Here is a 16,723-nt window from a genome sequence, read left to right on the forward strand (position 1 = left end):
TAGAATATCAAGATTATGAGAAACATAGTAATTTAAAATTTTTTTCTAAAATGGTTCCCTAACACTTTGACCTATTGTTTTAAAATTATAGGAAATATTTTAATAAATGTTTTGTTGAAGTAAATTATAAAATTTAAATAATAAATATAAAAGGTAAAAATAATAAAATAAAAATAGTAATATAAATTTAGATTAGTTTGAGTGACAGATCTTCATATAAAAATCTTTTAGAGCACAAGCTCTATTTAATTTGATACACTTATGAAAAACAAACATTCTCTACTGCTTTTTCTTTTAATGTATTTTCTAAGAATGCTTATTGTCTTTTTTGATTTAAAGGTATATCATGCTTCCTTACATGCAAATTAGGCATTATAAAAATCTAATTAGCTTCCTAAAGAGATTTTTCTTCTTTGAAATTATTTTAGTTGATCTATATTGAACAAATGATCTGTTTATAATTCTTGTTTAGTCTTCTCATATATATATAATATTTATATTATATATGTATGACACTTCTTTCCCATCATCAGGATTTTTAAGGTCTGTCTGAGAGTAAAGTAATAGGGTAAGTTGTATAGGTTCTCAGCGAAAGTTAGAGATCTGTACCATAAAATGTCTATTTGACATGAACAAAGACAACCAATTGTTACTATTTATATACATTCAGTGGATCTATCTATCTATTTTATACAGGAATGGATCAGACTTATTGTGATAAGGTGGAATATATGACTGATTACTTTCCCCAAATAAATTTCTACATGTATGAAGGGCCTGCTCCCCGCATCAGATCTCGTAACATACCTGCTGACTTTTATACCTGTAAGTATGATAATGCCTGTATGGGGAAAAAAGGATAAAACTGAAAGTGAGTAATCATAGCTCCTCGATTGTAAGGATGTAAGGTATTACCAAGCCCTTCTGACTTCTTGGGAAGACCACACTGAAGCAAATGACAAATTCCCTTTTTAAGTACAATCAGTCTATAAAGTTTATAGTTATATCAAATATTGTTGGGTTAAAATACTATCCCATTCTGAAATGCTAAAATAATTATTTGCCTAAAATATATTTTTTAATATCACCGGACCATAGTTGTTGTAAACATATGTGTCAAATTCAACTGAGTTCATCACATTTTTGGCATTTGTCAACTATCGACTATAATGTTTTTTTTTTTTTTTTGAAACAGTTGATTCTGAAGGAATCGTTAGGAACCTTAGTGTAAGTATATAGTCTCCTCATACGTAAATTTAAGTTAATATCATGGGTTCATCCGGGGTTCAAGATATTTATATTCTATATTTTTATATTTAAGCCACCAGTAATTTTTTCAAAACCCACAGTCAACATTATTTTGTATATATATATATATATATATCAGTTGCTTTTATCATAGTTTTCATTGTGGAGTTAATAATATCTCAGCTTCCCAGACTATAAGCAAATGAGCAGAGCAAATTCCAAATAACTTAAAGCAGTATCAATTTTCCCAGGTGGTGGTCACTATGCCTAGAGAGAGGAGGAATATTCTTTTTTTTTTTTTTTAAAGATTTATTTATTTATTTATACCAGCACTGGGTATAGTCAGAAGCGCGGGAGGGTGAGAGAATTCACCAGAGCCAAAGCGGGGAGCAGAACAGGCAGAAGGACCAAAATACACTGCTGAGGGAAGCAGCAGGCAGCAGGAGAGGTCTGCACGCCATGTGGGACCCTCACTGGTGGTCGGGGATTGAACCGGTGCTGCAGAGGCTGCGGGCAGCTTCGCAGCCCAGCACTGAACTGCTACGCCACCAAGGAAGGCCCTGGTGGAACATTCTTATGCTGAAGTCTTAATAGTTCTATATTTAGTAGATTCACAAATACGCATCTACTCTATGGAATTAATGATTAATAATTAATAATTAACTCCAAATTAATTATTTGGGATGTGGGTATATTTTTTTTAAATATAAATGATATGCAATTATAGTGAGCAACATTAGGATGAAATGTTAATGATTAAAGATAATGAAACACTAGGTAAAGAATGGCGACAATAACCTGTGGTCCACTTCAAGTTTGAAATAGAAAACACAGCTCTGCGGAAATCCTTTCGTGGTCACCACTCCTTTTTTTCTTTCACACCTTCTAATATTCTGATCTCCAGTGAACATGCTGGACAATCTCACCCCCTGCTGGTGAAAAGTGTTCATGCTGATTGGATGGTTAATGGAGAATTTTCACCTCTCTCTATTCTAAATTCACACATTATTTTCCTTTTCTCCCCCACCACCTCATGATTTGTATAGTTGACATCCTGTTAGTGAGATGAGGAAGGGTAAATCTACAATAATCTCAGCAGTGCAAGGGGGTTGGATACCTCAGGCTTTGCAAATTCACTGCACAGCATCACTGATATGGGCTGGCTGGGCCTGGAACTAAAGGACCCCAAAGAAATGGATTACCCTTTCACAAAGTACATTATTCTCAGAAATATTCCATGTAAAACAGCTGTCCAGATCTGTATTAAACTTATATTGGACAGACATAACCAAGCATGAACTGGGAACTCTTACAATTCCACAGCATGCTGTCTGTATGAGACAACAGCGGCAACTTTGTTCTTAGATAAAATGATCCCAGTTTTATCTCAACTGTCGTGTCTTTATCTCAGATTCTCAAATTCAAGTAATAATAACTCTGCACTTCCTCAGAGGTTGGCATGTACCCCCACTTTCCTCTGGATTTCCTCTGGCTACACACCAGCTCAGAAAGTATGACTTGTTACATGGATGCATGGTAAATCCTAGAGGCATGTTCTAGTCCCTTGTGTCTCTGAGGAGGCTGTGTACTCAGCAGCTGCCATCATGGTGCTTGCCTGTTAGTATAAAAACACTGGCTTAATATGGAAGTCATGATAAAGGAAAAAAACAGAAAAATGAGAAACCTGTAAAAGATACATAAACAGGCAAGAATAAAGCTGGCAGGGATATATGTGCACTAAATATTTTTCTCTTTCCCTGTTCATTCTATAATTCTTGCTCTCCTATTTTCCAGATTTATTTTAAAATTGTTTTTGCTGAATTTCAGTGTCTCTTATTTTTCTTACAGAAATTGAACATGCGGAAATAGTGACACTGACTTGAACTATTTAAGAGATTATTGAGGCTAAAAAAATGAGGAAGTAGAAAATATTCATATCTCTATATTACCTGTGTGTTTTTCAAAAAGGTCACAATGGAGAAAAAGTTTCTTTGTAGTTCTATTTCTCATATTTCTCCTGTGATATTTTCTCATTTTCTAACATGAATAGACACCATTGTGATTTGCATCTTTACACAATTTTGAAATATGCCCCCTAGTTACAGCAGTATTATAGAAACTTTCACAGAACTCCCTTAAAAGTTGACAAATACAGACTATTTTGGGGTTTATTAAACTGATTTTTATATTTTTACACATACTGCTAGTAATTTTAATTGCAATTCAAAGTTGTAATTGCCACTCTAAAGCTAAATTTATCTTTATTTTCTGTCTAAAAAGGAGGAGAGCTTTACAGTGATTTATTATATATATATATATAACAAAAACTTAAAACAACAAACAATAAGCCATAATTGAAATCATTTTAAACTGCAACATACATGTTGTTGCAACAGTAAAAACAATGTAATCAAGGAATGTGACCATGCTGATAATAGGATTATTTTCCTATCTTATTACCCCAGTTTAAATCTCCTCCAAAAGTGTTTAATAGACTGCCTTAGGAGATGAATTGTTGAATTATTTTGCATATTTCTTAGGTTTCATGAAGAAATAATTTATTTGTTTTCAGTGCCGAAAATCTGACCAGCATTTCAAACCCTATTTGACTCCTGATTTGCCAAAACGACTACACTATGTCAACAATGTCAGAATTGACAAAGTGCATCTTATGGTGGATCGACAGTGGCTGGCTGTGAGGTTCGTGTGTCTATTACTTATTTCACAATACTGTAACTGCCATCTTTTACTAATTTACTTGACCTTACTTAACCATTATGATCCCACTGATTTTCCCAAGTACTGACATTTTCTTGATCTTTATCAGCATTCTAGTGTTTCCATATTTGAAATTACTGTTATTAATTAGAGTGCAGTCTTGTCGTTAGGGGGAAATGATGTCCTGAGCTAATCCCATACAGGCTTTGTGGACTCCACCCCCACTCCAGACTAAAGCCATCAAGACATTGGGAAAGACAAATCCCATCACCACAAAGGGAGGGTGGCTGGGACCTGAGGGTGGAGTTGGGCAGCCAGGTTGGATATAAAAACCAAACACGTGGGTCTTGGGGGGCTCACAATCGCTTGCTTCCTGGCTTCACGGTTCCTGGCTTGTGGCCAGCAATCAGAGCGCCATTTGGGATTCCAGATCGGCGGATCGGATAGGACTCATTTAAAACTTTGTCTCCCACTTTTCTCCCTGAGCTGTACATTTCCTCATTTCCCCTTCCCTTGTAAATAAACCTTTTATTAGCCGTTCGCGTGTGCCTGCAGTAGAGCATTGATAAGTCCTTTTAAGCGCTTGGGTGAGGACCCACAATCAGGCACCCTGTTTTGTATCGGGGTTGCTCTACAACATTGGCATCCTAATCTTCACAGTATTCGTGAGGAGGAAGGCTGAGCTATTTCAGGAACTGTGGGTCTGCTACTCCTAGGCAGCCTATTCAGCCACCATTTTGTCACCTAAACAAGGTCAAAGTGGTCTGGCCAGTTAGGAACAGGAGCCCAACCCTTCAGCCCATCAAATCAAACAAGAGCACAAAGCTGGATCACACTGGGAAGGTTATGCATCACAATGTATGTCCAGAATGCCCAGGGGGCTGAGTACCGATGCATAACATGTGCATCAGGAGGTATGTCCGGAATGCCCAGGGGGCCAAGGACCGATGTATGACAAGGGACCCCAGAAGCTGATGAGTGGAGCGCCTTGTTGATAAGATTAGAACCATTGCTGGGGATTAGGGTGTATCATCAAGTAGATTAGAAGTGCCTGGAGGGCAGACTCACAATCCCTAATCTTCTACACCTTTCCCCTTTCTTTAATCTCCTTACAATCAATTATGTGTGACAATAAAAGGGCCAGGATCTTGCTCTTCAGCAGCATCCTGCATTGTGCAGCCTGCTCCATGACTCCCGTTTGTCAGTGTGGTGTTGTCCCAATGCAACAAGGAACTGTTGGAACGAGCATATTCTCAACTCCCACTGAAGTCTCTTTCAGACAGACAAAATGTAAAGGTGGTATCAGTTGTCTGCAGATTGGGATTGATTAGATGGTGCTGTAAGATCTTTGTCATCTTTGCAGTTAGGTGTGACTTCCTTTTTTCTTATGATAATTGTGATTTGTGTCAGTCATCAAGCATTTGCAAAATGTGTTTAGATCAAATAAAAACCATTCTGAATCATTTTATACCCAAACAACCAATTAATTCATTAATTCAATAGAATCTCATTGATCCTTCCTATGTGTGTGTGTCAAACCTTGTTTTAGGCATTTAGGATACAGACATGATTCCTGCCCTTCTTGTAAAATGGAGGAGACTAGTAAGCCAGTACACATATAAATACCTGTTTTCTTGTAGTTTAACAAATTTTAAATGAAGGCTTTTGTGTCTTGGTTCCATTATTTCTTCTATGAACATAAGTGTATATAAATGAAAACAGGATCATATGTGTTTTCTGGCCTATTTATTTGTATACTACTAGGGAGTACACAAATATTTATATTTGTATACTACTAGGGAGATACATAAGACAATGGAATCCAGAGGCTGAAAGATATGCCGAGCAAAGAAGAGAATATGAGAGAGTCAGGTTCTAATATCAACATGTGTAGGATGAAGAACTAGAGATTTACACAGCCTATTTCACAAGGTGACAGGAAATTCAAGGATGCAGTGGTAGGTTAGACGGTGCGGTTTCACACCACATCACTAGATGGCACTGGCCCTGCTTCTTAAGATTAGCTCTTCAGAAGCTTGCGGGTCAGTGGCCTTAGGACAGCCTTCTCTAAAAGATTAAAATATGTGAACAAAATTACATTTTACTAGTATTATGTATATAAGATTTTTAGTAATGATAATACTAAATAATCACTAATGTGACACACATATGTCACACATAAATAAATGTAAGTCCAAATGTGGGAAGTTCTCCAAATATTTACTTGCTGAGAGTATTTACTGTTAAGAGATCAAAGACGTTAGGAAACCACTGGTGCAAAATGAGCAAGTTCCCATCCATCTGACAGCATGACCTATGAATTATAGGAGGGTCTGGTCCCCAGAATACCTGAATAACCCACATTAATACCTGTTCTGAAATTACGAGCTTTGTTCAATTAACAGCTAGCATTGAGATTTAAAATGAACAGTAGTCTGAGTGTTCAACACCTAACTCCCCACCTAGCTTGTTCTAGGAACTTGGAGAAATTAATATCTCCAGGCTCCATTTTCTTTAGCTGTAACTATAGATTAGCCTGGTTTTATTCTCTTCCATTAGCATACAAAGTAAATTAACTTACATCAAAGGAAATGTGGACTGCAGCCCTAACCACAGCAACTAAGGAGTTTAATCTGATTACATGCTGACTTTGTTTCGAAAGCTTAACAAACAACTCTCAGGTTACCTGTTTTCTAAGTAAAAGTATGTTGTCTTTACTAATAATATTTTATATTCAGAAACTAGATTAGATTTCCTTTTCAATATTATAGTAAATTTCATTCTTTAATGTAAATCTGTTTTTTCATAATCATGATCTTTATTTTGCTTAAAATATGTTAGATTTTACCAATTTGGGGAAACCCAGCTGTTTGATACTACAGAAGATTTGTGAAATTGCCCTATTAAAAATATGAATAGTAGTTTTTTTGTTTTATGATTGGAAACTGACAAATACATGCCAGGCACATTTTTAAGAGTTAAAGATAACAGATACAGTACACATTATCAGGATTTTCACTGAAAAAGGGAGGTAGACAACAGTTACAGTCAGCTTTAGCAACCGCTGCACTAGACCCTAGTACAAGGTTCAAGCAAGTGAAAAGAATGATTACATTCCCCAAGTGCCTATGTCAGAAAGCTTCCTGTTAGGTATGATTCCTTCTCTGAGTTTTGAAAACTCAGGCTGAATTAAGGTAAATACTGCCCCAAACAGCAGGTCTGTCTTATGTATTTGTGCAATCTGTGCATTGTACAGAGGCACTGAGCCGAGAAGATAAGCGGAACAGAAATCTAACCCAGCCCTGAAGGGGACTGTGTCTGCAGGAGGAAAGGAACCACCTTTCTTTGCTGGAAGGTACTAATAGGCTTGCCAAACCTTGAGGTTTGACAGGCTCTGTCTTCTTGGAGCTGCTTTCTCCAAATGCTCTGCCCAAGAAAGAGGAGAAATAATCAGGGATCTAGAAAGATGAAGTAGATGACAGTTCATGTAGTTCTGTAATACTGGGGCACTGGGTGAATGAAGTTGCCTGCTGCAGGAAGCACCTTCTCTTTATGACTGAGGAGTGTGACTCTGGCCATGAAGAAAATAAGAGACAATCCGTAGACACAATGTGACTGGCGGTCAATGCAGTGGGATTTGCATTTCAGGGTGTTCACTCCAGCTGCCATAAGGAGGCAAATGGTCAAAGTGAGTTGCAGGAAAACCAGTTAGAAAGATGTGTGACTCATTCTTTAGCATTATGAAAGTCCCAAGGAAGGCTGTGGAGCTATGGAGGATGGTAAGATTACGTAGGTAGCACATTATCAGGAGAGTATGTATGGTGAACTTAAAACTCAGATTTTCCAGGATTGTACCAGCTCATCATATTTGCCCCTCATTTGTACTTATTAAAACATGTGTTTCCATTTCCAACAGTTATAGTGTTAAATATGATTAGGGGTGTGTGTGGGAGGAGGAGGGGCGTGGGAAGATTCTGAAGCTCGGATTGAGAATAACCAATTAGGAAATTTGTTCAGGTTAGAGATAAAGAGGATCTAGCTTAGAATGGTGGCAGTAACAGAGAAAAGTAAGGGAAAGTGGAAAGAAAAAGAGGGGGCCTGGCAGCTGATTGGGACCAGGAAAGAAGTCTTACTTATCCCCCAACTGTGTCGTTACTCAACTGTGATAGAGAAATCCATGCTTGACTCCATATTATTAATTACACATGGAGAAGATAAAAGTGAATTAGTTTTCAAAAGATTTCATATAGTACTTGGAAGTTGAGCTAAATTATGATAATATCAACTCATCTTTTCCAAACACAAGTTTCCATTTTCTATATGTAATTTTCAGAGCCAAGAAAGTGGTTGGAAAACATAAACTTGAACAGTTAGAAGAGCAAATTTCTAAAATTTTCACTTGGGAAACAATAGAAAATAGGACTTTTTCAAATAATACTTTTTGTCTTTTGCTTCCAAATAACTTTGCTTCAATATTTACTAAACTTCTCTAATTCAGTTGGGCTAGGATTTGAAAACATTTTTTTAAAACTAGATTTTTTTCTGAGAAAGAAAAGTAAAAGATAAGTTAAAAAAAATACCAATGATTTAATTCAAAAAAGCCTTTCATTCTTTAATTAATGACTACTTTAGCCTCCCACTCAGACTTTAGGACTTAATTATCTTTAATCAAGTCGTTCTAGTAATCTTGGGAAGCCAAATATCTATGCAATGAGGATAGAAATATTTTAAACACCTTTTGCCTTATGCCAACAATTTTGTTGGCATTAACTAAGTCAGTTAATTGACTGACTCCTTATGTAAGTGAATTTAAACCCCCTTACAAAATACTTCCTCCAATTTCCCCATTCCATATAGTATTTAGTCTATCCTTTCTTTCCTCTGTTGGGTAGACTGAAGTGTGAGCTGTTCACTGAGTTTTTATTTTGCAATTTATTTTCATTTAAGCTGAGTGAGAGTCAATTATGAATTTTTTAAAAGTTGGCTGTTTAAGACAACAAATTAAAGTCCTGCTCTCAGTTGGACCTACAATGTAAAAGCAAATGAAAACATTGTGTGTGTATTTGTCCTGGGGAGTAGGGAAGCAAATGAGAGAAATCTTTTAAGGTCAATGTTTGAAAACAGAAAGTTTTTTTTTTTTTTTTCCCCTGTTAGAGACCCAATTTAAATCTTGGCTGCTTAGAAAACAATCTAAATGTATTTATTGTTAATTCAAAGATAAAGATACTAGGAAAAAAAGTAGGCAGAATACAAGGTAATTAAATTTGGATAGTTCATTCGAATTGAAGAGCACTAACCTGGGTAAGAAAGCACCAAAAATGAAATATAAATGCCAAATTCACAGAATATATAACTTCTCCTTACCGAGCATTATAGTTGACTTTCCGTGAGTATTATTTATTCATATTTTTATACTACTTAAACTAAAATGCTTAAAGTAATATATTAGTCAAAGTTTTTAAATTAAATTTATCAATCAGGTAGTGTTTAAGAAAACTATATATGTTTAAGCGGTATAGTTTCACACCTCTTCAAATTCATATTATCACAACACAACAGACCCGCCACAAATGCACCAATAATCTCTTCTCATAGTCCACTGGGTCCCTTCCCCCATTGCTCTGTAGCCTTTTCCCCTCCCTTTCTGGTTGCCTCAGTTCTACTTAAATTGATTCTTTTTTTTTTTTTTTTTTTTTTAAAGATTTATTTATTTATTTATTTATGCAAGCACTGGGTACAGTCAGAAGCGCGGGAGGGTGAGAGAATTCACCAGAGCCAGAGCAGGGAGCAGAACAGGCAGAAGGACCGAAGTTCGCTGCTGAGGGGAGCAGCGGGCGGCAGGAGAGGTCTGCGCGTCATGTGGGACCCTCCTGCGGTGGCCGGGGAGCAGCCGGGGATCGAACCGGCGGTGCAGAGGCCGCGGGCAGCTTTGCAACCCAGCGCTCAACCGCTGCGCCACCAGGGAGGCCCTTAAATTAATTCTTAATCGTGCAGCCATGAATGTGTAAAGGGACAGATAAGCTTGAAGACAAATTCCTTTTTCATTCAAATTCCTTTTTCAAATTTATGCCTTTGTTATTATCCTTTTGTTAATATCTAAGATTTAAAGGCTTTTAAATTCTATTTATAAATCCTGGAGTTCTCTTTCCTTCTCTCTTACCATTCTGTTTGTTCGTCTGTGGTTATGCACATACATTAAAATGAAAATGACTACATGCTGTTGTTCACAGAAAAATCTGCTTATATATAGGTAGAAGCTAAATAAAAGTCTATTAAAGATCAGTTTGCAATATGGTCTCATGTCAATATATTTGTCACAATATAATGTTATTTCTTTATAGGTCTAAAGGAAATACATTCTGTGGAGGAGGCAACCATGGTTATGACAATGAGTTTAAGAGCATGGAGGTAACATTGCTTTAAAAAAATATTTACTTGATAACTATTTCATATTTAATTTGAAAAAATACTTATCAATAAATATATATTGAACATTATTTTTATAATTGTCTGATATTTAACTTGATAAATATTTATCAATGTATATGTATTGAGCATCCACTCTTACAGGCACTACTCAGGAGTCCTGAATATATCTGAATGAACAGATAAAGGTCCCTGTCCTCATGAAGTTTTCATTCTAATGCAGGGATATTGACGACTGACATTTTTAAAGGAATATATTATCTGGCATGTTAGAGGATAAGTACTATAGGAACTCAAGAAAAAGTAAAGCTTAATAGGTAGAAACGGGTGTTTTTGGAGTGCCATGGGGGAGCATTGCACAACTTTGAATAAGATGGAGAGTGTAAGATTTATTGAGATGACATTGAACAGAAGACTAGAAGAAGACGAAAGAATTAAACTTTCAAATATTCAAGGAACAAGTATCCCAAGCAGAAGAAACAACCAGTGCAAAGGCCCAAAAGTGGGAATATGCTTGATGTGTTGGGGCCAACTGTTGGGAAGATGTTAGACTCTGGCCGCAGCTGATGAGAAGGGAAAGTAGAGTTCACACGTTAAATTTGAAATATTTACCAGACATACAGAGATGTTATGTAGGTAATTAAAGAATTTACCTCAGAGATAAGCTGAGTTTTAGGTACATAAATTATTTAGAAAGTTTATGATGAGATAACTTCCTTAGGGACAAAGTGTAGGTAGAGATAAAGATTGAGTAGTAAGCCCTAAATCTTTCTTTCTTTTTTTTTAAAGATTTATTTATTTTTATACAAGAACCGGGGTATAGGCAGATGCTCAGGAGGGTGAGAGGATTCACCAGAGCAGAGCAGGGAGCAGAATAGCCAGACTGAAGAAATACACTGCTGAGGGGAGCAGCAGGCGAGACAGGAGAGGTCTGACGCACCATGTGGGGTTCTCCCTGGCCGGCCAGGAATCGAACTAGCACTGCGGAGGCTGCGGACAGCTTCACAGTGCTGCGCTCAACCAGGGAGGCCCCCCCCTTTTTTAAGGTTTATTTATGTATACAAGGACTGGGGTACAGGCTAGAAGTTGGGGAGGAAATGAAAAGATTCACCAGAGACAGCGGGGAGCAGAACAGGCAGATTGACTGAAATACTCTGCTAAGGGGAGCAGTAGGCAAGACAGGAGAGGTCTACTGCACCATGTGGGTCAGCTCCCTGAATGGGGATCGAACTCATGCTGAGGTGGCTGTGGATAGCTTCATAGCACTGCATCTTAACCCCTTGCTCCATCAGGGAGGCCCCCAAGCCCTAAATATTTCTATTTGAATTTCTGAGAGAAAAAGAGTTACTAGTAAAAAGATCTAGAAGTAGAGTTAGTGAAGAAAGGAAACCAGATGTGTGTGGGAGCTCAGGGAAGAAATTATTTGTAAAATTCCATGAGTAAAATTGTTTGGTATTCCCCCATAGGTGAAGATTCATAATTCTTGCAACCTGATTACCTTATTTCATTTGTTAATATACCCACCTGCCCCCTCCACACATCCCAAATAGACCACACCCCCCACATATCCCATTCCAAATAAGAAAAAAAGATGTGTTAGACTTGTTATTGATATTCTAGCTTTTAACATTGTCATGGTGAGTTATATCTCTTTGTAAATACTTGAAAAATCTCTGGAGACAGGGTGTTTCTCTATTATAGGGTGCTATTTGATTACTGTATTAAAGCCTATAACTCTAATACTTTGACTATCTTGAAATATATATATTTCAAGATAGTCAAAGTATTAGAAAAAAAAATATATATATACTGTTACCATATATATATCTGTTACCAGAAAAGAATTGTTTATCTCTGTTTGACACTTCTAGTATTTACAGTCTAAAATGTTTAGGTCTCAGATGCTGTGGAAACAGGAGACAGAAAAAAAAACTCATATGGGTTATATTTCATTAGGATTGGTACAAATAACAGGTGGAAATGGTTAAAAATCAATTTCAATTCTAAAAAGAAATCCTTACAGAGGTCTAAGACAAATCAAAGAGCTGTGACAGAAAGAAAATTGTGTTTTTTCCAGCATCAGTTTTTGAGTTCAGAAAGCATCTAAGAATAGTCTTAAATAGTAATAGTGTGACTGTTGCCTCTTAGGCTATCTTTGTGGCACATGGACCCAGTTTTAAAGAGAAGACTGAAGTCGAGCCATTTGAAAATATTGAAGTATATAACCTAATGTGTGGTAAGTACTTCCGTGTAAAGTGAATCCCAGAGGTGGATATTCTGCACTAAGAAGACAGAAAATAGAAAAGATAAGGAAGAATTATTTATTAGTGAGGAATATTCAGGTATGAGAGTGAATTCTTTTTGTTTTTCTAGTAATGATAAACATTAGATCTCAGGAAATTTGCTTTTCTGTTTATTATTATATGGTAAGACAATTTAATAAAACTTAGGTAAATAAAATTGTACTTCTAATATTTCAAAGCAGGAAAATACAACTAATACCTCAAGTATTTTCTTATCATTACAGGGAGAAAGCATCTGGCATAAAAAGATGGTAACAAAGTCCTATTTTGATAAGCATTTAGTAAGTTTGGTATTAAAAAACCTTAAAAAAATTAGAGTTTTAGGGACTCTAATCTACTTTTCTGCCTGCATGCTTGCCTCAGACCATCATATTTACAAATCATTTATGTAGGTGAGGCAATGAGTAAGTTGCAGTTCATCTTTAGTTTTAGGAATTCAGACATACATACTCACAATTCTCTTAATCTTGCCCACTGGCTTTTATTAATTGAATGTGGTTTAGAGACTAAAAATTATCCATTTTAAAAATGGTGTATAGTCTTAACAATTTAAATTCTTTGTTCCCAAGGCTGAGTTTGTCACCTTGGGACAAAGGTGACAATATATAGAAGCTACCAGTTAGGATCCAGTTCTAGGAGAGATGTATTTAATGAAACTTAGCAGGAGCCACTTAAAAGTCTATCTTTGTAAAACACTTGTATGTTTTCTTTTTATTAAAAAATTGGAAAATGTTCTTTCTGTATTAAGCAAATTCACTAATGCTTTTTTTCTAGAGGAACAGACACAGTTCATGGAACTTTCTGTAGCTCAGCTACAGGGGCTGTTTTATTCTCTAGACTCATGATGGAAACTCTTAGGAGAAAGTCAGTGAACTGAATGCAGCCCATTACTGCACTGCAGAAGAATTTATTAAGGATGTGATCAGTAGGCATTTATTTCTTCCCATCTCCTCATAGATATCAATGCTTTATCCTGAACTTATTTTTTTAAAACAGATCTTCTACACATTCGGCCAGCACCAAACAATGGTACCCATGGTAGTTTGAACCATCTTCTGAAGGAACCTTTTTATAAACCAACCCATCCAGAAGAAGTGTCAAAGTCTTCTACTTGTGACTTTACTAATTCAGTGCCCACAGATGATCTAGGATGTAAATGCCCTGAATTACCAAATGTAAGTGTTCTCAGAATGTGAAGGGGCCAACTAGTCTAGAACCAGGTTTGTGTTCTAGCTTAGCTATTACTAAGTAATTGTATGTATTGCCCTGAAACCATGTTTAGAAATTAGAGGTACAGTGTAAGATTAAATATGTGAATATGCTTTGTAAACTGCAAAGTACTATTTGGAAATAATTAATTCCATTGTGAGCATACTAACCAAAACAGTAGAATGTTGGAGTTCTCTTTGATTTCCTGTCATGAACTATTCCCCTTACAGCTATGAAGCAGATGGTCATGCTTGGTTATTTAGAGCAGAATGAGCTGGGAGCAAGCAGGAGACACGGGGGCAGGGTGTAGGCATTGTGGAGTCTGCTCAGCAAGAAGCCAAGTGCTCAAAGCAGGAGGTGTTCCTTTGGGTAGCAGTGAAGACTCCCCATCAGGCAGTTCTGGGAAGCTGGTTGGCATTCAGCACTGGGAAGGTTTTTTTAGTGAATCAGACCAAAGCTGAGTTCAGGAGCAGGATGTTAGATCCCAGAAGACTATCAACAAGATGAGATTCTAGGGAGAAGAAAGGCCTCACCAAAGGCAAGGAGATTAAAAATGTTAAAATAGGAGTTAAAATACAATTGAATACATGCAATCACTTAGTAAATGCAATGATCAAGCTAACCTGTAAGAACTCGAGCACATGAGTGAACTGGGATTTCAGAATAGAATTGGAGGCCAGTTGTCAGGAGTGTACGAGCTGAAACTGTAACACATTTGATGCCACATCCAATGTGTGGTTGGAGAGGTAAACGAATACCTCACTTGTTTCAGGTAAGAACTGTTTTCTTATGGGCAGGGATCAGAGAAGATGGCATTCTCTAATTCTAAAAGTAACATCATGCTACATCCCCCCTACCCACCCCGGCCCCAAATGAATAACCAACCAAAAGAGACTTTAAGGGACAAAGTCCAATCAAATTTCTCAATAAAAATAAAATCCACAGAACAGCAGAAGATCAGAGTAAACCTAGTTTCCTATCTACTGTTGTAGATAACCTCAAGAAAACCACCATTTAAAATAATAGTAATGAAGATTACAAAGTGGGTATTTTAATTTTCATTTTAGTGATAAAGAGGGCTGAGAGATACTAGATAACTTCCTCGAAGTCACAAAAAGTTGATTTGTCTGTTTGCAAACTCCCGAGTTTTCTGTAAAAAATGCCCTTGCAAAAGTGTGTCCCAGCATCAGCACCTGCATTACCTGCGAGCGGGTTAGAGATCCAGAATCTCTCGTCCCACTGAACCCAGGTTTATTAACTTAGAATCTGCGTTTTAACAACACTCTCAAGTGAGTTGTATGCATGTTAAAGCTTGAGAAGCACTAGGAAGTTGTTCTAATTGATCAATAGTAGCTGATTCCAGCTGCAGTCAGAATGCTCTGCCCCATTATCACACATGCCTTTGCCAATGCCCACAGAGAACAGAGTATTCCAGGGAGTAGTAATACCTGTGTGTTTCTAAGTGGCAGAACTGGAGTTTAAACTAAAGTTAGTCTGGCTTTTTTGCTCAGGAGTAAAGTAGCTATGTAATTTCTGCAGAAATCATCTTGATCACCTTTTAAAACATGTGTTATTACTTTGACTTACTTTCCCCCATCCTGTCCCATGTTATCTTTCAGGACACTGTTCTATCATCTGTGAATGAAAGACTAAATCTCAAACCAGAAGAAAGTAAGTCATAGAAAGCATGTGAGTTTTTTATTAGACCTAAAAAAACACAATTGGCTTTGATAGGATTCTCCAAATTAAGCTCAAAAGGCCTTTTGAATATAAAAGCATATAAAAGCAATATGTTATTGCTAATATGCAGGGGTCAAAACAACAATAATGAGATCTAGTAACAGCAATAGCTAGCATGGGGTGGTTAATAACTATTCCAAGAATGCAACAAATTCCTTGAAATGATTGTGCCTCCTCTACAGTCTGCTGTTCCCTTTCTTGAATTTGAACCAACCAAACTGCCTGGGGTTTAGTTCTATGTTTACTTCTTCTAGTACCAGGATGCACAGGGCAGGTACACTACTCACTTGGGCAGACAGATAAAGAAAGTCCTGGAGTCCTCTGTGGATTTTACAGGCTTTAATGCTCTCTCAGGGAACCAAGTACACAGGCACACCAGGAGGTTGACAAACAAGGAGGCAGGCACAGGCCAGGTGTGTTGGGGAGGGGGTTGGATGAGCTAGGAGGCAGGCAGGCAACTGAGCCTCCCAGCCCCCCACAAATCTTTACTCTCTTTGTCAGGGCTCTCTTGTTGTCTCGCCGCTTCTGTAGTCACTCATCTTCTCTTAGCCATCCTCCCACAGCCATCTTTACATCCCTGACCTCTTGGTTCAGGTGTGCACACTTGCACATGTCCACACCCATGCCCCATGTGTACAGTCAGACATGCATGTCCTGTGTCCATGCTCCCAAGTGCCTTCCATATTAACACCATCAAGGCTGGAGGTGATAGCCACAGAAGTTAGTGGTACAAAAAGACTCATTAAAACACCCTACAGGGCCTCCCCGGTGGCGCAGCGGTTGAGCGCTGGGTTGCAAAGCTGCCCACGGCCTCTGCAGCACTGGTTCGATCCCCGGCTGCTCCCTGGCCACCAGAGGAGGGTCCCACATGGCGCGCAGACCTCTCCTGCCGCCCGCTGCTCCCCTCAGCAGTGTACTTCGCTCCTTCTGCCTGCTCTGCTCCCCGCTCTGGCTCTGGTGAATTCTCTCACCCTCCTGCACTTCTGATTGTACCCAGTGCTTATATAAATAAATAAATAAATCTTAAAAAAAAAATTAACAGATTGCTACTTTAAAAAAATAAATAAATAAATAAACAC

General features: G+C 37.5%; 1 protein-coding gene across 4 annotated transcripts in view; it reads left to right on the forward strand.

The window, feature by feature from the left end:
* The window catches only part of ENPP3 (ectonucleotide pyrophosphatase/phosphodiesterase 3), a 78,032-nt gene that overhangs the window by 39,914 nt on the left and 21,395 nt on the right, over window positions 1–16,723 (forward strand). For all 4 annotated transcript variants that reach the window (XM_054697844.1, XM_037520406.2, XM_037520408.2 and 1 more), the window contains 7 exons: window positions 697–825; window positions 1,196–1,227; window positions 3,821–3,948; window positions 10,308–10,374; window positions 12,541–12,628; window positions 13,692–13,870; window positions 15,524–15,575. In XM_054697844.1, the coding sequence (XP_054553819.1) occupies window positions 697–825; window positions 1,196–1,227; window positions 3,821–3,948; window positions 10,308–10,374; window positions 12,541–12,628; window positions 13,692–13,870; window positions 15,524–15,575 (675 nt within the window). The remainder of the gene's footprint in view (window positions 1–696; window positions 826–1,195; window positions 1,228–3,820; window positions 3,949–10,307; window positions 10,375–12,540; window positions 12,629–13,691; window positions 13,871–15,523; window positions 15,576–16,723) is intronic.

Source organism: Talpa occidentalis, unplaced genomic scaffold (assembly GCF_014898055.3).
Source record: "Talpa occidentalis isolate TD23 unplaced genomic scaffold, MPIMG_talOcc4v2.1 talOcc4.2, whole genome shotgun sequence".
Classification (NCBI taxonomy): Eukaryota; Metazoa; Chordata; class Mammalia; order Eulipotyphla; family Talpidae; genus Talpa; species Talpa occidentalis.